Source organism: Harmonia axyridis, chromosome 5 (genome assembly GCF_914767665.1).
Source record: "Harmonia axyridis chromosome 5, icHarAxyr1.1, whole genome shotgun sequence".
NCBI classification, from domain to species: Eukaryota; Metazoa; Arthropoda; class Insecta; order Coleoptera; family Coccinellidae; genus Harmonia; species Harmonia axyridis.
The window spans coordinates 22,508,787-22,531,628 of record NC_059505.1 but is presented as its reverse complement, the minus strand read 5'-3'; the positions used below and the strand labels follow the sequence as shown (position 1 = coordinate 22,531,628).

Sequence of the window (22,842 nt, the reverse complement as noted above, 5' to 3'; positions counted from 1 at the left end):
AGAATGAGTTACTGATTCAATGTTTATCATGGGACTGGATTGTCTGGTCAGGACTAAAATGACCAGATGTATTACTCGATATATTGATAAAAAAATTGTTGAAATGATTTGCTAATTGGAACATCTTGAAATTACAGTCTATATATCCCGTGGGAAATTTATTTTCACCAGTTTTATTTTTATTTGTGACCTCCCTAATTATATCCGAGGCAGTTTCAGATTTATTCACCGAATTGTTTATGACGGACGAATTGAGATTAATGCTGCATCGTATTGGCGTTTAACAATTTTATAATTTTCGACAAATTCAGGTTTATACTTTGATATAATGAATAATAAATCTAACTGTTCTTTCAAGAATATTGTCATTAAAGTCTTTTTTTCTATTGGAAACATTTATAGTCCATATCTGGAATGCATTCTGGAAATTATGAATAAACTTTTCTGAAAAAAACTTCCAGAATTCATCTACATTCAACTTGGGAATTTTATAAAGATCAGACAAATCAATATCGAGAAGGTGTCTCTCAAAATTCAGATGACTTTGTACATTATATACGTTAACACTTCTCCTTCGACAAGGTTTGGTTGGAACATTTTCATGTACCTGGTTTTTCACCATAATTTGACCCCCCTTTAACTTTGTACTGAAATAGGTACAAAAAAATGTTTTCTACAAAAGTTACACGAAATCGACTAGTGATTTTTAGAATGATTTCAAAAAATGAAATATATACAGAGTGAGCAACTTCCTGTATATTTTTCTATATTTGACTAGCTCTTTTTCCCCTGATTTCGAATACGTAACATATGTTTGGCCTATCTCTCTTATTCTGAGTACCACAGAGTTTCAAATTTTAAGAACCACCTGGCAAGCTAAGTAATTAGTTTTCAAGTGAAAGTCAATTCAAAATGCCCTTTTTTGAGTTATCTCGTTGGCAACCATATATGACATACGTTTGTTGTTGGATGAAACTATTCATCGAATATGCACTACACAGAAGCGGAAAAATTTGAAATATTTTCTCTTTATGTGAACAACAATGAAAATAAGAAAGCTACAAGGAGGGAATATATGGAGTTGCATCCAAATCATCCAATTCCAATTTATAGTGAAAAACGTATGTCATATCGTTGCCAACGAGATAACTCAAAAAAGGGTATTTCGAGTTATAATAATAATATGTTTTTATTGAAGTTGACAGAAAAAAAAATAATACATCATAGTCACTGAAAAATATGTCAAAAGGCGAGGTTCAGTTCACTCCAAGTGAAGGGTCTGCTCTTGAACCTAACCCATGAAAGACAAAAAGAAATACACACAAAAAAAACATCATATTTCAATACAAATTGATACAATTCAACTAATAAAGTAATAATCCCTCAGCCCAATGAAACAAACAAAAAAAGAAAAAAAAAATAATAGCGTTACTTAAACCTAATTTGCAGAAAGTGAAATAAAAGATTGCGGGGACGAAATAAGGTTTTCAAAAATCTTTACTCTGAAACGTCTCCGTGAACCAATCTCCAAAATATAAAAAGGCAGTTTGTTCAAAGGATTAACAATCTGATATGAGAAGGACCGCTCGAACAGCCGCAGGGAATGTTTCGGCATTGATAGTCTGATATCGTGAATTTCAGATCTAAAGGTCATTTTATTATTAAGATATAGTGGAATCTTTGTTTCAAGAATTTCCCGAAAAAAACAGATTGTGTGCAAATATTTGCGCTCGCTCATGTTCAGCCATCCATTCAACCTAAGATAATTACTAATATAATCGAATTTTCTCACACCAAAAATCAGTCTCAAACACGAATTCTGCAACCTTTGCACACGTAAAGCATCACTTCTGGTCAAACATGGGTCATATATCACGTCACAGTAATTAAGCTGTGATAATACCAAAGAATCATATAGCATTGACTTAAGTTACGAGACAAAACAGTCCTATTTTGATAAATTAATTTTAGACTAATAAATGCACTTTGTAATTTTTTATTTATATGATCCGTGAATCTCAAGTCTTGGGCAATCATGAGCCCCAAACTCTACATTTTTCTGGAATACAATTTGTTCACCATCGATACTGATGCTATTTTTGTAATTCACCTCAAAGTCAGATCGCCCACCATCAAATACCACAACCGCAGACTTAGAAATATTCAATCTTAGGCAATGGTTTTCAGAGAATTCTGAGATAGAATAGAGATCATAATTGATTGCCGCCACTGCCTGATTAGACTCTGATGGAGAGGAGGACAAATACATCTGAGTATCATCAGCATAAAAATGAAACAAACATGAAAGGAAACAGCGAGAAAACTGGCTCACATATATTACGTACAGAAGGGGGCTCAAAAAAGACCCCTGGGGCACCTCTCTATTGAGTTCCAGGAAAGAAGATACAACACCATTAATAAAAACCGCTTGGCATCTCCCACCAGTGAAGTTAGCTATCAGTCTTCTGCTGTTTGGGGGGATACCCACAAATTCCAGAACAGCATCTAGTAGCTCATAATTAAGACTATCAAATGCTCTTGAATAATCTGGAAGGATCAAGGCAGTTGTTTTACCCTGATCAGAAGCATGGAAAATGTCATCAGTAATTTTTGACAAAGCGGTCATGCAACTATGACCCTTACGGAATCCTGACTGGTATTGGGGAATAATGTTCTCAGCATAGACATACTCAACAATCTGAACCTCCAAAACCTTTTCGAGAATCTTCGTCATAACCGGCAATATACTGATCACAGAATGCTTCAGGGTGTGCGTAACAACGTGTGTGATATAAGACAATTGAAAGGGAATGCACATATTTAGAGTAAAAAGATTAATACCATCAAAACCCATAGTCCCAGTATTTAATTTTACAATAATATTTAAGATAGCAATTTCTGAAACTGACGAAAAATTAAATTCTCTTTTGCTACCGAAACGCCGAGACCTATAGGTAGTATGACAAGATTGACGGATCGAGAGGAAGATCGCTACCATAATTTGCGAGGGAATTATTCATCAATTATCGTCTATCACTTGAAAACTGATTACTGAGCGTGCCAGGTGGATCTTAAAATTTGAAATTGCTGCCACGTGTTTCCCGTGTATACAATTGCTGCATAATCGGCATATGAGATTATAGTGCCTCGAAAATGTGTTATAGAAACAAAACTGTTAATATAGACAAGAAAGAGTATTGGACCCAAGACTATGCCTTGCGGTAAACCAATTTCAACAACATCAGGTTCACTTTGAGAGTCACCGGTTTTAACAATTCGCGATCTCTGTGTCAAATAATTCCGCATCAGATCCAGTGCAATACCTCTAATACCATAATTCTCAAGTTTTCCCAGCAGCAAGCTATGTGAGACCGTGTCGAATACCTTGGCCAGATCAAGAAAGACCGCCAGACATCTTTCCGACCCGTCCAAGGCACCGACAATTTTTTCAATGAAATCCAATCTGGCTTTTTTGGTATTCGAGTTATTGCGAGAACCTGCGAGAATTGCCTATCTGTTAGGACTTTATGCTTGGCAGAGAATGCAGTCACTTGTTGTCTGTAGTGAGTCGTTACATCCCTTGTTATAAGGTTATATCCCTTATTATAGGTTAAAATTTCTCTATGACTGTTTCTGAAATATTCCAGTTTTGATATTGCTAAAGTATAGTTTTTGATGTGCCTAGATATTGTAATATTTTGTCGTTGGATATTGATGTTAACTTTTGATTATGTTTGAAAGAACTTAAAATTTATAGAGGTTAAATTTCACCGTTTGTGTTTTGTATATTTTTGTCATCCTTGGTGTTTTTTTAGGCCTGTGGAAGCAGATGAAAATCTGCGAAACGTCGCCAAATATAATTTAAGAAAGTTCCTTATTGGCTTGTCCTTATTCCCACTAAAAAATCCTTTCTTTTGATATATGATATACCAAAGTCCAATCAGACAACGCTGAGACTTTTTGCTGACGACACAGTAGCATATAGCGGGGGCATATTGGGGTATTTAACACTAAAGTGTACTCACAAGAAAAAAAACGATTAAACACCAAATTTTCACTCAAAACCAAGGTTCAACTCATTATTAATGACCACAGATATTTTTCTCTCACTTTTTATGATAAATAAACAGAATATGGGGCATAAATGTCTGATGGCATTTTGCCCCACTTTGTCCCATATATGGGGGTAAAGCGGGGTACCTTATGGGGCATTGTGGGGTAGTTACAATAAAAAAAATATATATAAATTTCAAACTTAAAAGTCTTTTTTATTACAATAAAAAAAACAGCAAATCTTTGGCATAAGAAAAAACCCCTCATTACTAGAATCTTCTTGTAAAAATACATATTTATAGAATATTATTAATTAGATATAATCAACCAATTTTTTTTCCTGAACAGGTGAAACCACAGATCTGAAATGACCAAATTTTTTTTTGAAAATAATATCGAATTGGACCGGTATTTGGAAACATACCGTTCCAGTGTAGATTGGGGAACCTTGTATAAGTTGACAGCTTTTTTGTAGCCCATTTCTCTCGACACAACATTTTGAACCGCTTTTTTCATCGCTTCCATAGACCATGGTTGATGTTCTGTAGTCCTCGAACCATATTGACTGAAAAAAATTACTTTAGTTAATGAAGGAAAATAATATTTTAGTTGTTTTAAAAGGGGCAAAGTGGGGCAAACGATACCCTACTTTGCTCTTTTAATGTTCCCCACTATGCTCCATTGTGACTTCAACTACAAAACATGAACTGAAAAAACTTACCTTTTTCGCAATCTCTCTCGAATTTACAATAATTAATTTTAAGAAGAACCTCCACAAAAAGAAATATTACTCACCATTATTCGAGATCAGGATCTCGTAAAAACTGCTGTTCACACTATCATTTTGTGGAGATTTTGATTGATTCATAAATTGTTTTACAATTTTTTCAATAGTGTTTGTCAATTCAGGAATAATTTTTGATACTAGTTCACTTTCTTGAATGTATTTTGTTTTTGTGATTGCTGAATAACTGTTTCCATGGTTTGGTATTTTTTTTCATTGCTATTTTTCTTGCTTCTGAAAATGGAATTTTCTCAAGAGTTCTTATTTCTTGGACATATTTTTCAAAAATATAAGTTGGACACTGCTTGTCGTTACTCAGGTGTCTGGGCATTCCACATATACATATTTCGTTATTTGGGCATTTTAGTGCCACATGACCAAATTTCTGGCATCAAAAACATTTCATAGGCGGTGGGATTTATGGTCTTACTTCAATTCGTTTGTGTATCACTATTAGTATAAGATCCCGATATAGAACGACCTTCACCGAGATGCTTATTTGATAAAACGTATTTTATATTTAATTTAACATACCAATAAATATATCACATATGGGTTGCCTAACAAATTTCAGTCCAGAGTAGGTTTAATTAATAATTAAAAAAAATTTTTTTTTCGAACATTGCACCGGTTTGCTTATTAGATAAATTCTATACCAATCGAAAGTATGAAGCCCATAGAATGTGCAAACGTTAGATTGCCTATTTTTTTCCGGTCACAACTCTCGGTTGCCAGGTATAAACAGGTCAATCTATACTAGCATTTTGCAACGGTCTGATTATTTAATCAAAATCAATATGATTAAAGATTATTTTATTATGAACACGGTGGTATAGGGTTGCCTGCGAAAAATCAGTCCAGAATCCCGGTTGTCGAATTTTGAGAAGTTGAATATTGCTGCGAGTGAGTACACAGCATAGCAGCTGTTTAAAGTCCGTCCAGTGAATGAAAGATTATGCTATTTGTTCTTGGAAATGAAAAGGATAGCGATAGACTCGTATATGCATGCATCATTTTGGAGCAGATAATTATCAAAATAGATGAATAGTTATTTAATTTGTTTTTGAATCAATTAATTATATATGTGTGTATATTTTTATGTGACACTAAATGAAAAGGATAGCGATAGACTCGTATATGCGTGCATCATTTTGGAGTAGATAATTTTTGAAATAGAGGAATAGTTATTTAATTTTTTTTTAATCAATTAATTATTTATGTGTGTATATTTTTTATGTGACACTAAAGTATCTTTACTAAAAAAGAAGGTTATAGTAATACATATATAATACTAATCTTGCAAATTTCATCTTTATTATTAGACGACAAAATGAAAAACAACAATTAAAATAATACTTCTGTTTATCATAAAAAATTATAAATACAAACATTTTTTGAAATCATTCAGGTTCCGAGTCATCGGACATATAACTATCATCTCCAACTTGTGTATCTTCGTCGTCATCATCACTTTCCGTTTCAGTTCTTTCGACAATATCTTCTATCTTCAGGGGTGTATGATCCCCGATGAATCCTACTGGTTTAAAATATTCATCTTAGAACCAACCGCAGTTCTCAGGCTGAAGTTTCACGCATATTGGATCCGTTGCATTAAGCCACATGGAATTTACCAAAATAGTTCGTGAAATTTTTTGAATTAATGATATCCAGCATGGTGGTATGGAGTTGGAGTCGAAGCCTTTTATTTTTTGTAAGAAGTGCTCGCTGTCTTCTTTGGCAGAATAATTTTTCATAAAAATGCGATATCTCATGCGAAAATAAAACAAGATTTTATTTCAAAATTTGAACGACAAAAAAAAAGGAAAAAAAAAACCGAACAAAAACAAATAGGATTAAAATAGCAAATATAAACAAACAAATTTATATATTTAAATAAACAAAAAGATATAAATAGAAATAAAAACTAAAATCTTTCGGATAAAAATAACATTAAATAAAGAAATAAAAATACTACAGTTGAACATAAAAAAAATAATTGAAATATCAGTATCAATCTGCAGTCAAATCATCGTCTTTAACATCCATACATAAATTTTCACAATCCATGGAATCGAGCATATTTTTTGTAGGTTGAAAACGACAACACCTATCTCTTTAAGTCCTTCTTTAGCATGTATAATAATGCTATATTTTATTTAGAAATCTGTTTCTATTTTTTGTTTTGATGCGGTTAATAGCCGAAAATATTCTCTTGCATTTGGCATTCGAAATCTGAAATATGCAGCCACCCACAAATTTGTCGATGAAATTCCAGTTAGACATATTTTTTTCCACTTAATAGAATACCAAATGTGAGATAATGGTATATTTTCAACGGAAGTTAACACACCATCTGTTTTCAATGAGGCACCCTTCGGATATTTCATCATTCTTCGTATTTATTCTCAGCCGACAGAAGTTTTTGATATAAATCAAATAATTTGACAACTTTGTGTCTAATCCTTCACAATAATATATCTGTATGATATATTCAGTTTATTTTTGTCTTGGAATATATTCCAATTCTAAAAATGACAAATTTAATAATCAACCAAAAGAAAAATTCAAAATGACTAAAACTGTACAAATTGAGTAAACGGTTAATAAATTGAACAACTAAATTAACATAAAGACAGACGTACGTTTCGGAATTTTTGTATTTAATAATACAATTTTTCCTCATCAGTGCCTTATAGTTCAACGGAATTATTAAATTTACAAACTTACCACGTGTATATCTACCTCAACAAAATTGCAAGTAAGAAACTACAAACTAACTAAACAGTATCGGTTGTTCACGTGTGGATTCACAGAACAAGCCATTACCTAAGGTAGTCATAGATTTCTTCATTGTTTTTCTTTTGAAATACATATACAAATCGACATTTACAATTGAATAAACAATTTCAGAAATTTTAAATTTATCAATTGGTTGATACTGACTCTCTAATCAATAAATGATTACATCAAATTATAAAAGTTTAATGAGTCTTCTTGATGAAGGATATTTAATATAAATCGAATAATTTGACAACTTTGTGTCTAATCCTTCACAATAATATATCTGTATGATATATTCAGTTTATTTTTGTCTTGGAATATATTCCAATTCTAAAAATGACAAATTTAATAATCAACCAAAAGAAAAATTCAAAATGACTAAAACTAAAATTATTTGATTTATATTAAATATCCTTCATCAAGAAGACTCATTAAACTTTTATAATTTGATGTAATCATTTATTGATTAGAGAGTCAGTATCAACCAATTGATAAATTTAAAATTTCTGAAATTGTTTATTCAATTGTAAATGTCGATTTGTATATGTATTTCAAAAGAAAAACAATGAAGAAATCTATGACTACCTTAGGTAATGGCTTGTTCTGTGAATCCACACGTGAACAACCGATACTGTTTAGTTAGTTTGTAGTTTCTTACTTGCAATTTTGTTGAGGTAGATATACACGTGGTAAGTTTGTAAATTTAATAATTCCGTTGAACTATAAGGCACTGATGAGGAAAAATTGTATTATCAAATACAAAAATTCCGAAACGTACGTCTGTCTTTATGTTAATTTAGTTGTTCAATTTATTAACCGTTTACTCAATTTGTACAGTTTTAGTCATTTTGAATTTTTCTTTTGGTTGATTATTAAATTTGTCATTTTTAGAATTGGAATATATTCCAAGACAAAAATAAACTGAATATATCATACAGATATATTATTGTGAAGGATTAGACACAAAGTTGTCAAATTATTTGATTTATATTAAATATCCTTCATCAAGAAGACTCATTAAACTTTTATAATTTGATGTAATCATTTATTGATTAGAGAGTCAGTATCAACCAATTGATAAATTTAAAATTTCTGAAATTGTTTATTCAATTGTAAATGTCGATTTGTATATGTATTTCAAAAGAAAAACAATGAAGAAATCTATGACTACCTTAGGTAATGGCTTGTTCTGTGAATCCACACGTGAACAACCGATACTGTTTAGTTAGTTTGTAGTTTCTTACTTGCAATTTTGTTGAGGTAGATATACACGTGGTAAGTTTGTAAATTTAATAATTCCGTTGAACTATAAGGCACTGATGAGGAAAAATTGTATTATTAAATACAAAAATTCCGAAACGTACGTCTGTCTTTATGTTAATTTAGTTGTTCAATTTATTAACCGTTTACTCAATTTGTACAGTTTTAGTCATTTTGAATTTTTCTTTTGGTTGATTATTAAATTTGTCATTTTTAGAATTGGAATATATTCCAAGACAAAAATAAACTGAATATATCATACAGATATATTATTGTGAAGGATTAGACACAAAGTTGTCAAATTATTTGATTTATATTAAATATCCTTCATCAAGAAGACTCATTAAACTTTTATAATTTGATGTAATCATTTATTGATTAGAGAGTCAGTATCAACCAATTGATAAATTTAAAATTTCTGAAATTGTTTATTCAATTGTAAATGTCGATTTGTATATGTATTTCAAAAGGAAAACAATGAAGAAATCTATGACTACCTTAGGTAATGGCTTGTTCTGTGAATCCACACGTGAACAACCGATACTGTTTAGTTAGTTTGTAGTTTCTTACTTGCAATTTTGTTGAGGTAGATATACACGTGGTAAGTTTGTAAATTTAATAATTCCGTTGAACTATAAGGCACTGATGAGGAAAAATTGTATTATTAAATACAAAAATTCCGAAACGTACGTCTGTCTTTATGTTAATTTAGTTGTTCAATTTATTAACCGTTTACTCAATTTGTACAGTTTTAGTCATTTTGAATTTTTCTTTTGGTTGATTATTAAATTTGTCATTTTTAGAATTGGAATATATTCCAAGACAAAAATAAACTGAATATATCATACAGATATATTATTGTGAAGGATTAGACACAAAGTTGTCAAATTATTTGATTTATATTAAATATCCTTCATCAAGAAGACTCATTAAACTTTTATAAGAAGTTTTTGATTTTATTATGTTCAATAGGAACGTTCCTCTAGAAACACGTAGAACGTAGAACCTCAATGAGAATGAACAATGAATTGATTCATAGAAACAGTCTAGACATCCGAATTTCCATATTCCCAATCGTCTCGGTTATATTTTTTAAAACTACCAAAATCTACTAAAATCTACCAAAGGATTTCTTTCTACTAAAAACTATATGAAAATGCGAAAAATCTACTAAAAAAGTAGATTTCTACTAAATCTGATCACACTGTATACGAGTCTATCGCTATCCTTTTCATTTCCAAGAACAAATAGCATGCGCACTCCCTTTCTTTCACTGGACGGACTTCAAACAGCTGCTATGCTGTGTACTCACTCGCAGCAATATTTAACTTTTCAAAATTCGACAACCGGGATTCTGGACTGATTTTTCGCAGGCAACCCTATACCACCGTGTTCATAATAAAATAATCTTTAATCATATTGATTTTGATTAAATAATCAGACCGTTGCAAAATGCTAGTATAGATTGACCTGTTTATACCTGGCAACCGAGAGTTGTGACCGGAAAAAAATAGGCAACCTAACGTTTGCACATTCTATGGGCTTCATACTTTCGATTGGTATAGAATTTATTTAATAAGCAAACCGGTGCAATGTTCGAAAAAAAAATTTTTTTTAATTATTAATTAAACCTACTCTGGACTGAAATTTGTTAGGCAACCCATATGTGATATATTTATTGACATGTTAAATTAAATATAAAATACGTTTTATCAAATAAGAATCTCGGTGAAGGTCGTTCTATATGGGGATCTTAGACTATATATCTATTTTGTTTGGCATATTGGGAGTATCAAAGTTGGGAATATGTCCTGCTGTGTTGATTAGTTGTCCGTTCTTTTTTGTTTTGATTCTCTTCACTTCGGTGACTCCTTTCTCTTTCTGTTCTTCCTTAATTTCCTCAATTGTGCAATTTAGTGAGTCTCCACAATAGATCACACCTTTACTATGATTGAGTCGGGTATGGGGGATAATGTCTAAATCGAATTATCCGAACTTTTTCACTTCCATTAATATTAATGATTGTTTTCTAGTTTTCGTTTCTATCAGAATTCCTTCATTTACTTTTCTTGCGTTTTATACTTCTCCTGCAATGTTGTATAAGTATTTCTCTATTTGGAAGGGGCTGACATTTGTGAAGTCATCCCCATCTTTCCTCTTTATGACCAAATACCAAGGAATAGTCCTTGTCATTTGGTTTATATTTGAATTAGCAGTAACTTCACGAAGGGTGGCGCTGCTATAGCCATCACTTGCCTCGTGTAGCTACTGGTTGTCCAGCTCCGCAACTTCCTATAGGGCCTTTTGTGACATTATCCTCATAGTTGAACCTTTATTGCGGGGACCACACCCCTTTTTTAGGTTAGGTAACCAGCTAGGGCCCCAGGATTGCTACACCCGTACATGGGTACATGTCTGTGACAAACCCCTTGGGGCCATAACCTCTGTAAATCGAATTTAATCATGAATGGCCTGTCTAACTCGAACTCTGGTGTTTCGACTCAACGAGAGTCCACAAATACAAAATATTATGAAATGTCTTGAATGTCGAACCAATCAACCAAATACAAATAGATACGCTAAAATATTGATAAATTTATTTTTTGAATTTTTTGTTTTTCTCGTTGAGCGTCCACCCTGAAATGTTGCCTGGATCTTGAAATTGTTATTTCACATCCGAATGCAAGTTTTCAATAACAATCCAACCCTAATTGGATTGTGCCCATTAACGAACTTAACCGCAATCGGAACCTATTTTGAAAATTTCAAGTTTCTAGGTGTTTTCGTTCGGGCTTGATCGTGTTTACGACCGGACAGAATTGAATTTGATCACTGATTCGTTATCAGTGGAAAGAACCTTATCGATTGAAACTAATTCGTGAAATAACATACATTGTGATGAACGAGCATTCAAATAGGCCCGCTTTCATAGCACATAATATGCTTCAAAATTTCGAAAGCTTTTGCTTACTAAAACTTTGAGTTAAGTTATCCCTGGTAAAATCGGGGGTACCTCAAGTCGAAGTTTTCTGATATTAATTCGATACAGAGTCAGGGGTAACCCTATACAACGTTTCGTGCGATTCGATTAGGAAGAAAAATTCCGTCTAGTCCCCGCCATTTCTACTGACGTCATCCGGAAAAATCAATGGATGTATTCACCGTTCCGACACGCGAAAATACCCGATTTTCCGGGACTCTGTGCTGTGCGTTCTTAACACGAGTCACGAAGCAAACTACCTTCAATTAGTTAATAACAGTTGGAATTCAATGTATGGCACATTAAAGTGATAATCCTCCGTTTGTTTTGGTCAGTCGATGCTGATGATGTGCAGTGTTTTCAACCTTGCGCCTTGCCATCCCGTTGAGAGAACAGCGCATTGTAATAATTGTTGAGGCATTGTGCCATAGGTTCTCAGATTTGTGGTGAGGTAGTTTCCGGCAAGAGTTAACAACGTAGATCAAGTGGCGACTATCCAGTTTCGATGTGCTTTGGAAAGGACAAGGCGAGACTAGATATCTCTTCCCAAATGTTCGAAGATTCCGAGATTCTGCATCCTATCTGATGTGAGTTTGGTTGCATCTTATTTATTCACACAAACTCTTTGTTCGATCGACGCACATTCGTAAACAATCAATTTCAGTTTATTAATTTCTATAGAGATAGATAGGAGGAACTGAATTTGAGTTCTTTCTTTGAATTTTCATTTTGGGGAACAAAGAAAGTGAATACATACTACAAGAAGCGGCAACTATCGCTCAAAATAGTATTACCTAATTTATATATCAATTCATCGAATATTTGTATTTGTATATTAATCATTTGGAATTGAATCTTCCAAATCGAATATTATATTTCTCAGTATCATCAAATAAACACTTTCATTTTCATTTCAGATTTCATGCATAATGATATTATTATGATGCAAAACTCCATTCGATAATTGAACAAAAACTTGAGTACATTATCCTTTGAATGAAACCTTAGATATATCTTATAGAGATATAAGCCGAGTATCCTCGAATAAGTTTCCATTTGAAGAACATAAAATATCAATATATTTTATTTGAATAAAATAACCGAGAATAAAACCCGAAAATAAAAAATCCAAAATCTTAGAAAATGGTTTCTTACTTTCGAAATTTCATATAATTGGTACTACTTATAATTATATGTCCAAAAAATATAATTGCTTGTTAATGAATCATAAAATATGTATAATTCATCCAAATCAATTGTAGCTTCTTCAAAGTAGGACCCTGCCAGAAATAATGCACTTACTCCTAATAATAATAAAATAATCAAATATCAGTAATTTATTTTTGTGGTACGTACAAGATTCTTCAGTTTTTTCCTCAAATCTGGTATTTTTCTACGAATTATTATAGTTGAAAGCATTGACACACAAAAATCCATTAATCTTGTTCAAGGTCGTAGATCTTTTTTTTATTGAGGGGGTGGTGTGTTGATAAAAAAAAATTCTTTGACGACAACGTTTACTCATTTCTGTATGTGAGAGAAAGGTTGATAACGAATATCAGTTCATCAAATCTTTATTACTCTTCGCTACAGAGTGGGTAAATAAGTACCAAAACTTATAATTAATTCATTTTCCTCAGTATTACTAGAGAGCTGTTTGAAATTTTTATCTCGAAATCGATAGCAGATACGACAAAACTATAACAAACCAAAAAGTGTAGCAGAGTTTTTTTTTACATTTTTCTAAACCAACAGGGGTCACCAACAAATAATTCTGGAGGAATGAAGCAGGCACCCTTCCAGCTAAAATATCACCCTGTAGATTTGCATTCAAAATTAGTATATCACATGATGAAAACTTTAAATTGGGGTATCTATGGCCAATCCCATGAGAAAAAACTTGAACAAGGTGTTAAGGGACTCATGTTATAGGACTTTTTTTCTTAAAATGATACGAGAAATCTGTCATTTTCATTTGTACCTCCAAGTTAGGAACACCGTATGAGATATATTCAATTCATGATGTCTCCATAAATAAATTGCAATTCGAATGAAACACAAGAAATTGTACAATGCATCCCAGACAATTTTTCTATGCGAACTATCCGATTCAGTTCTTTGACAACTACAGTATTGAAATTTTGTGACAAGAATGATACAAAAAACCGAAAACAACGGGTAAGTATATACCAATAACGAATGCAAAAATCACAGATGGCAAATAAGGGGCCGACAAAGAGGATAGATAAAGGAAAAGTAATAAACCTCAGACATAAGCGTGCTCGTAGTGCAATGAAAGTACTCATCTTGAAGTCGATAATAAACTGATAAACCGTAAAAGGGTCCGTTTTTTACTGCCTTGTTGATTTTTGCGAGAAGTCTGCGATTTAATATTTTGAAAATGTTGAGGGGGAGGTAAGTACCCCCCATTTATACGCCCTTGATCCTGTTGCAATACAATCTCTAAAAATATATTATTAGATGATTCAATATAATAAATATAATGAATTGCTTTAATTTTGTATAAAATACATAGAAAAAGCAGTTAGAGGATACCTAACTACCAACTCTTCAACTAATCGAAAACAAAATCATGTATACAGCAAAAATAAAAACCTTCCCAATGTGTAAACCTTTTACAACTTAGTTCTACTAAAATATGTTTTACATTGAAAACAAATTTTTGCAACAATAAATAGCTAATCACCTTGCAGCCAACTAATCTCCTTGTACTAAGCCCCGGTGCACACCTACGACTTTTGCAGTTACGACACCGTTGCTGTGTCGTACTTGCGGCCTGTGGTACAAAGAATCAAATGGGGGCATGCACACTACCCGCCGTGCCGTTGCGACGTCGTAACTGCCATCATGCGGGCTGTGGTACAAAGAATCAAATGGGAGCATGCACACTAGCGTACGACACCGCAACGGTGTCGCAACTGCAAATGTCGGATGTGTGCACCGGGGCTAAACGAGACAACTTGATATGCTTTTCAAAGAAATTCTCTGAACATATGCTTTAACGTATTTGTCTGACACACATTTCTAATATCATTTGTTTCAAATTTTGTACATAAGATTCGAAGGTGAATTTTCACAAGGAAAATGTGACAAACAAAACTTCGTCCTAGGTTTTGACAATGTTTGAAAAAATAATGGTATAAATTTCGAGCTTCGAGAAATTTGAAGAAAACCTCACGATCATATAAATTCAATGGATTTCTTTTTAGTAACGCAGAATTCGAAAGTGAACAGTATGGGTCCTATTTGATACCTGTGGGAGGTTTTATTCCAAACTATACATGTGATGAAGAATCATATGGGCCTAATTTCCAATCTCGAAATTATAACTTCGAATATTGAAAATCTTCAGCTTCACCAAGTTTATCAGGTTCTACAGGAAGTGTCCACGAACAAGAATGTAATTCTGTTCTTCCGATTAGATTGTTGGGGGTTATTCAGTCTCGACTCGAATGATTGTAGATACCAAAATTTTTTCAGTTCAAGAAAAATGGCTTCAGAATAAAAAAAATATATTATCATAACTTTGTTCCTCAGAGATCGCCTTTGAGAATACTGCATGTATTTTACAACCTTCGAATTCGCAACTAGAGTTTGTATGTTCCGCGTTTATGAAGCTCTGGTCGTCTCCGTGTTGAGATATTGTATTGTTATGTGGGGTGGTCTGCTTTGGAAGATCTTCAAATAATACAAAAGTATATTCTAAAAATACTCATAAATGTTGAAAAAACCTTTAGCACTGAAAAACTTTTTGTGATTACTAACAAACTGAATATAAGACAGATATATCTTCGAGTGTATAGTATACCAAATGAAGGCGAACAGTACTTATGTGAGCCACCCATATTTCACTAAAAATTTGATCAGGGGAGCGGTAGAGGTTCCTCGTCTCTGCAGGACTCATCTCCAGAGGAATGTTTATTACTTCGGTCCTAAGTTCCTCAACATTTTGCCTCAATCACTGAAAAGAATAAATTTGAATAGAAGAAAGTTCAAGTCTGAAATAGCAGCGTATATAAGGGACAATTCTGATAAGTACCAAAAAATTCTGGGTTGAATGGAGTCTCGCGTTTACTGGAAAAATACTCATTGGACTGACAGTTCTCTCTTTTTTTCTCTTCATTGATTTGAATACTGATGCTCCTTTTCATTCTCATTCGTCGTCTGTTCTAACTGTCTAAATATTTGGTTTTTTGTGTTTTCATCGTGAACTATGTCAACGAATGTATTCAGTAGGAATAGAGTGGCGTGTAGCATACGGGATGAATCTAAGCTGCACGTTCCTCATTTCATTCTTACTATTTTTGTGATTTTGTATTTTCTGAATGAAGATTTATTATTATTATTCATTATGTGAAATTTCAATCTCTACTAAGCTCAAACAAAACAAAACCCGATCTTCCAACTTGTACCAGCTGACCAACTTGTACTTCTGACGGGTCTCATAGAAGCCTTGGAGAGTCGGGATAGAAAACATTGAAACTGATGATGTGAGTGAATTTTCCAGTTCACGTGAAACCTTAAGTTTATAAATAATATACATTTAGTTAAAAATTTTCAACAACTGAAATGTGGAAATATGTATATTAAATAGGAAAGTACCGATATGGTTTTTATTAATCAAAAATTTATAGTCATTAAAATTAAAGTAAAATTGGAAATAATTTGAAATCTCAGTTGGTTTCAAAGATATCCTTTATTTTAATACATAATATTCAGATTAAGAAATAGTTTTTTTTTATGTTTGTTATTCAAGTTAACGCCCAACGTGGGGCTGGATAGTCACTAAATCATTAATTTGCTTTCCATTTCGATTGAAATTCACATTCCATATAAATATTATAATTCCAAATTATTTTTAAGTAATTAAAAGGCTTATTCCGGGAATAATACATAAAATTGCAATTAAAAAAACAAAAGAATTATTGCTATTTGTTGATAATTGAATGAATAAAGAAGAATTGAAGAAATGGAAATGAATAAAACAACAGCAATTAGTACAAACGAGATGTTTCTACGATTTATGGCGAAGTTTGAAGAATTTTCTGAAAAAACAGAAGAACAAAATAAGAATATAGAAGAACAAATGAAAAATATTAAAGAGACTATAGATGAACAAAGACATGACATAAAAGAAGAATTCAAAAGATTTGAGGGAAAATGGGAGGTCAAAATAGAAAGAAGAGTTTGTAATGAATCGCAATGGGAATGTTGGCAAATTAAATGAAGGAGTCGAGAATTGTGTTGGAATAATAGTGAATGAATTAATGGACATTGATAATGAAAATTTAGAGAATCAAATTCAATATCAATATCAATATCTGAAAGAAAAACAGGGAGAAGACAGAAATGCATTTCAAGAAATATCAAAACAAAATGAAAGTGAATACAGCAGCAAGATAAACGTAAATATGGATAAGTCAACAAAATTTAATCGAAATCCAAAGCATATCCATTCCAAAGTGTTTCTGAATGATGTGGAAGTCAAAATTAGAGATATCAAGAATCGGCCAGATAAAAAAGAAGTACTAAAATATTATTTAATATCCAGTACTAATCCAAGGTTTTATAACAAATGAGTAACATTGAAGAATTTAAATTGATGTTTTTAAATTATTTTTGGGGGAATATAAATCTGACGAACATTGGATAAGAATTATTTTATTTGATATTTGATGATTTTGAAAAAATTCATAAGTGATTATACAAAGAGATTGTTTATTATTGAAAATTTTTGGAACTAGAGATGAAGGAAGAAGAAATGATCTATTTATGAGCAAATATTACGGAAAAACAAAAATAAGTGAAATAAGTGTTATAGAATGAAACATATGGTAGCAAGAGGAAAGGGAGGGAGAAGAACGAAAAAATGATAAAGAAAACCAAGATATAAATTTGAGAATGGAAAGCAAGATAATGTATTCGAAAATTCATCAATATGAAAGAGTTAGCTAGCATGGTAGCAAGAGGAAAGGAAGGGGGCAGAACAAAATCAAAGACAAAAAAGTTTCCGAATGAATGAAAGGAAGGTAAAATTAGTTTCTATTTGCAGAAAATTATAAATTTTATTCAAATATCAACAAATTTTGGGGGATTGGATATGGTTTTATCAATAAAAAATTTATAGTCATTAAAATTCAAGTAAAATTGGATATAATTCGAAATCTCAGTTGGTTTTAAGGATATCCTTTATTTTAATACATAATATTCAGATTGAGAAATAGTTTTTTTTATGTTTTTTATTAAAGTTAAGTAAGAAAAAGAGAGGGTAGTTGAATGACAATATCATAGACAGTGGCATAGATAGACAGTACATAGAAAATAAGAATATCGATTGGAGAATAGAGAGATGAAATGAAAATCCACGATAGCGGTAGAAATAATTGAGGAGAAACGTCAAGCAGAAATTTGGAGAAATTGGAAGGAATAATTTTGAGAATATATTTTGAAATCGATAGAATTTGAAGTTTGAAATAAGTTATTCACGAGTTGAAGAAGAAATCATACAGATATTGAAAGAGTTTTGTAATTGGATATGAAAGGGGAATTTGAAATTGGAATTGGAAAGAGTTTGGAGTTATAACATCGAAGTAGTATAGAAAAGGAGTTTTATTTCGAAAGAATATGGAACAAGAGTAAGATGTCTAAAAACCTGGTGTACCTACGGACTGATTAGCTTTTGTTTTGCCAATTTTGAGAATATTAGTTTAAGCTTCTGATTGGCTAGGATCGGGTTTTAATTGATGCATCCTGTCAAAATCAAAGGAAAAAAAGATCGAGAAAGGTATGACATTGCGGCGCCGCCACGAAATAAAACTAATATTTTCAATTTGATCGAATGTCATTCCATTCAAAAATTGACGAGTGCACACACCATGTTTTTAGACATCTTAAACAAGAGTATGGAATTTGGAATTAGAAAGAAAGATGAAAGAAGTATTGGTTTGAATAGAAAAGAAAATCAATAGATAAGTGTTTTTTTTCCATTGTTTATATAAAATTTCAAAAGTTAGGTAAAATTAGATAGGGTGGATAGGTTTTGTTTGTTTTAATAAAAAAAAAATTAATAAATTTTCATTGTTTTCTCTGAAGCCACCTGGGAAAAGAGTTAGAAAAAATTCATATTTTTGTTTGGATCTAGTTAAGAAAAAAATTCCAAAATTTCAAAATTCCAATTGAGAGATCCATATCAATACCTACCTACTAAAATGAAGTTAGAAGCTTTCGGGGTACCGATTCTTAAAGATCCCTAGGAAGCTAGGGAGAAGGAGCCAAATTTTAGGCTCCGCCCTAATTAAAGTAGGAAGAAGGGGGATCGACGTTGCCAAATTGAAGGGCGAACTTTGAACTATTTTTCTGTGACAATAACAGAAAAATAAATAATTTCTATTTTTTATGTCTATCTCAATCTAAAATAAATCTAGCACCTATAAATATGAAAAAAACAAATGGATAACAATAACTAAAGCTTTAAATTATATTGTGATTGTAATTCGAGGTCACTTTTACTGTCATATAATAATTCCACCATTGCCAAATGTACATATTACATTGGATCTATTTTTCAATTCAATACATTTATTTCGATTTTCCATAATAAACCATGAGTGATATATATAAACTTACTGTATTTAACATAAGCAGTAAAATGAGCTAATTATAAATTATAATAACACCAATAATCGAATTTTGAAGAGACACTCCACGTGTGCATCTTTGACATTTGTCACAGAGAATGTCGTTTATGTCACAGCGTTGCCAAGTTTGTATCGAAATGAAAACCGCTGGGTCCAAGGCAACGGATTTGAAGTCAATTTTGTTCGTCTAAGAACCGACAACGTTGTAGGTTGTATCAAAAGTTGCCTATCATAAAATGGTTTTTCATTTATTAGAATATGACGGTTGAATCAAAATTTATGTTACAAATGAAAAATACATCTAAATATCAACAACAATTGAAGAAATTATGGTAATTTTGCATCTATATCGGGGGGCTGAGTCCAATAAATAAAAAAAAAAAAAAAAAAGAAAATTGATCTTCTATGGAATTGATTTATTATCGTAGACATGTATATAAACCTAAACAAAACCTAACTTTTAACCCTTTCGAATTAATTCTCGAACATGTTCGTTAGTGTTGTGTGATATAAACAATAATATTTCAACAATGTTGTGTCGTGTACAAAAAAGAATGCTTGTGGAATTCGTGAGTGAACATCCAGAGTTATGTTCCGGAAAATTCACACAAGTGTTCACGTTTAAAAAGGCGCAAAGTCTTTGGGAGGAAATCAGCGCCCAATTAAATAAGGTTCCAACCGGAACCCAAAAAGATTGGAAGAAATGGAGAAAGGTAAGTACCTAGTTGTGATTGCAATTTGATTCTCCATGCTTTTTTTTTTTTATTCCAAACAGACTTGGCAAGATTTGAAGAAGGGAGCGAAAGCGAAGGATGCCGCAATAAGGAAGCATTCGAGACAGACAGGAGGGGGTCCACCTACATCTATGCAGTTAACTGAAGTAGATAACGAGGTACTTCGATTGATCCCCGAAGTCCAGAAAAAAGGGGTGGACTATGCAGTTGAGGAAGTATTTGACTTCAATGAAGAGATCAATGTAAGTTCTTCAAATGGGGTACCTTGAACTCAGGGAAATTTATATTAATTTTGGGTTTCAGGTTGTTCATTCCCTGTCGGAAGGAACTATAGAAATATCCACGTCGACAGAAGAGGTGGTCGCAGAGGAACAGGTAAAGTATTAGATTTTTTAACATCTACCATGTGACTGTAATAAGTGCAACACAAATTCTGAGTAAGAGAAACTCTTTACTTTATTTTATAAGGCTGTCTTACGATTATCCCATTTTTATTTCTCTTATAAATATTCTTGTTTTATTAATTATTTTATTCTGGTAGACTCCTCAAGATCATAGTTATTCCATGAATGTGCCAAGAAATTCCAGATTGTGTGGAACCTCCAAGGCAAGTAATACTAATACATTTCAAGAAATGACGACAAAACTGACTCAAGAAATGGTGAGGTCAAAAACCTTGAAAGTCAATATGGAAATTGAGTACAAGCAGAAAGAATTGGAGTACAAGCATAAAAAATTGGAATACAAGCAGAAAGAGTTAGAGTATCTGGAGAACATGCGCATAGATAGAAGAAGTGAATCAAGGCAAAGAAGAAGTGAATTAAGGCAAAAAAGAAGACTTGAAAGACTGCAACATTCATGGCTTCCTCATTTATCTCATCCAAGACATCTCTGACCCGACCTGATTTTTAATTTTGAAATCACCAAGTATTTTTTGGAAAGTGTCATAAGGCGAAAAAAGGAAGAAATTAATCGATGAAGGGATGAAGAAGCAGGTTAGGTTTAGTGGGTAGGCCCTGTTTAAACAAAGGGAATGTGGTAGGCCCACACTCCCCGTATTTAAACTTGGAGTCCCACACTGTTCCACAGTACGAATGTGGTTCGTTCATGAGATTCCCCCTGCTATAACAAAAAAAAAAAAAATTAAAAAAAAAGGGAAAAATAACTACAATATGTTTATTTTTATATTATTTGAAAGTTGTCTTCTATTTTCCCCATATTTGAATAATATCATTTTAAATACATTTCTTGTTTGATGTCGATTATTTTGTTGGAAATTTCGGGGATATCGGGTGTGCTAATCAATTTCCCGTAGTGGTTATAAATAAGTTGATTTTGTAGGATAACCTATAAGGCAGCGCCATTTGAACAGAGGCCTTTGTTATTGACCCACTTGGAATAAGGTTGTAATGGATTACTGGTAAACAGGTTACACTGTATCTTAAAATAACTAGTATAGTATTTCCAAAGTCACTTGAACTAGTCCATAAAAACGCTTGGCCATAGATGTCCCTTTGAAGTGGAAACCGCGATCCGCTAAATACCGGGGTTGATTTGAAAGTAATCTTAGGCAATAAATTCACTCTCCCCAAAATAATTTCTGGAAAGTTGGACAACCCTTGAAAAATCTAAATATTCTGGTTCCTCCAAGTGACTTTGGATATACTATACTGCATTACTGACCAAAGAAGGCAGTATCAATAATATTGTCATGTTGGGTGCAACATAAAGTTAATGTTTATCACATTCAAGGAAAAAAAAAGTGAGAATTTGCTGATGCTGATCACGGAATTATTGGTGAAGGAAATAACTTTTTGAAGGAGACAACCCCAACTGCTAAGATGATCAAAGTAACAGACAGTTGAAACAGTGAATTATTGTTCAGAACATTAATAACGAAATAAAGAGTTTATGTAGAAAATTTTTTTTTTTTTTTTCAAGTACCCTAATATACAAATTTGAATATATACATTGTCATTCATCAAAATTTAAGTTCAATGTAAGAATTACATTATTATATTATTAAATTTTGTAGCATACTTTTAGCAAAGAAATTTCTACAGTAGGTCATTTCTTGAATAAATTTAAGGTCCGTTGCTCACCATCAACTATTGAAGACGACTAAATAAAAATGTTTTCAATTGAATAATGTTATAACACCTTCCTGAATTCTATTAAAAACAATATTGACCTTTGGGTAATTGTTTATCAATTGGTTCCAATGAATATATATCTTATAATGGTGCTTCATGAAAGCCAATAAAAATTTACAGAAGAGTAAGATGCTTTATAAACTTTAAATATATATTTTTTTCATTTGGTACACTTTTCGAATAACTTCCCTATAACATGTGGATAATTTTACTTTTGATATAACTACAAGAGAAAGGAAATTTATTATAAGTGACCTGAATTGTCACATATAATGAAATATCTTGTAAACTTATTAATCCTGTTAATCCCACAACTATATATACAGAATAAACAAGAGGCAATTTATGCAGCATAATAGCCATTCATATTTGTCGGAGGCTTTTGACAAAGAAGTTTAAGTCCAAAACAAATTTCTTTTATTTATTCTTTTTTTAAAAT

The 22,842-nt window shown here is 32.1% G+C and overlaps 2 protein-coding genes and 1 long non-coding RNA gene across 4 annotated transcripts in view; 2 read left to right on the top strand and 1 right to left on the bottom strand.

The window, feature by feature from the left end:
• Positions 1–4,243: 4,243 nt before the first annotated feature.
• On the bottom strand, positions 4,244–5,063 carry LOC123681112. Its single transcript, XR_006747626.1, has 3 exons — positions 4,849–5,063; positions 4,478–4,618; positions 4,244–4,415 (listed from the first exon to the last, which is right to left on the bottom strand). It is a non-coding gene; the product is annotated as an uncharacterized LOC123681112 (long non-coding RNA).
• A 6,971-nt stretch (positions 5,064–12,034) lies between these two features.
• Positions 12,035–22,842, top strand: part of LOC123681108 (rho-related BTB domain-containing protein 1) — a 128,781-nt gene continuing 117,973 nt past the window's right edge. The window contains exon 1 of one of the 2 annotated variants that reach the window (XM_045619316.1): positions 12,035–12,445. The gene's annotated coding sequence lies outside the window, so the exon portion shown is untranslated. The remainder of the gene's footprint in view (positions 12,446–22,842) is intronic. The other variant, XM_045619315.1, reaches the window with a different exon arrangement.
• On the top strand, positions 19,499–22,204 carry LOC123681110. Its single transcript, XM_045619318.1, has 3 exons — positions 19,499–20,229; positions 20,292–20,492; positions 20,554–22,204. The coding sequence occupies exons 1-3, from the start codon at positions 20,047–20,049 to the stop codon at positions 20,635–20,637; spliced, it is 468 nt and encodes a 155-aa protein (XP_045475274.1). The 5' UTR covers positions 19,499–20,046; the 3' UTR covers positions 20,638–22,204.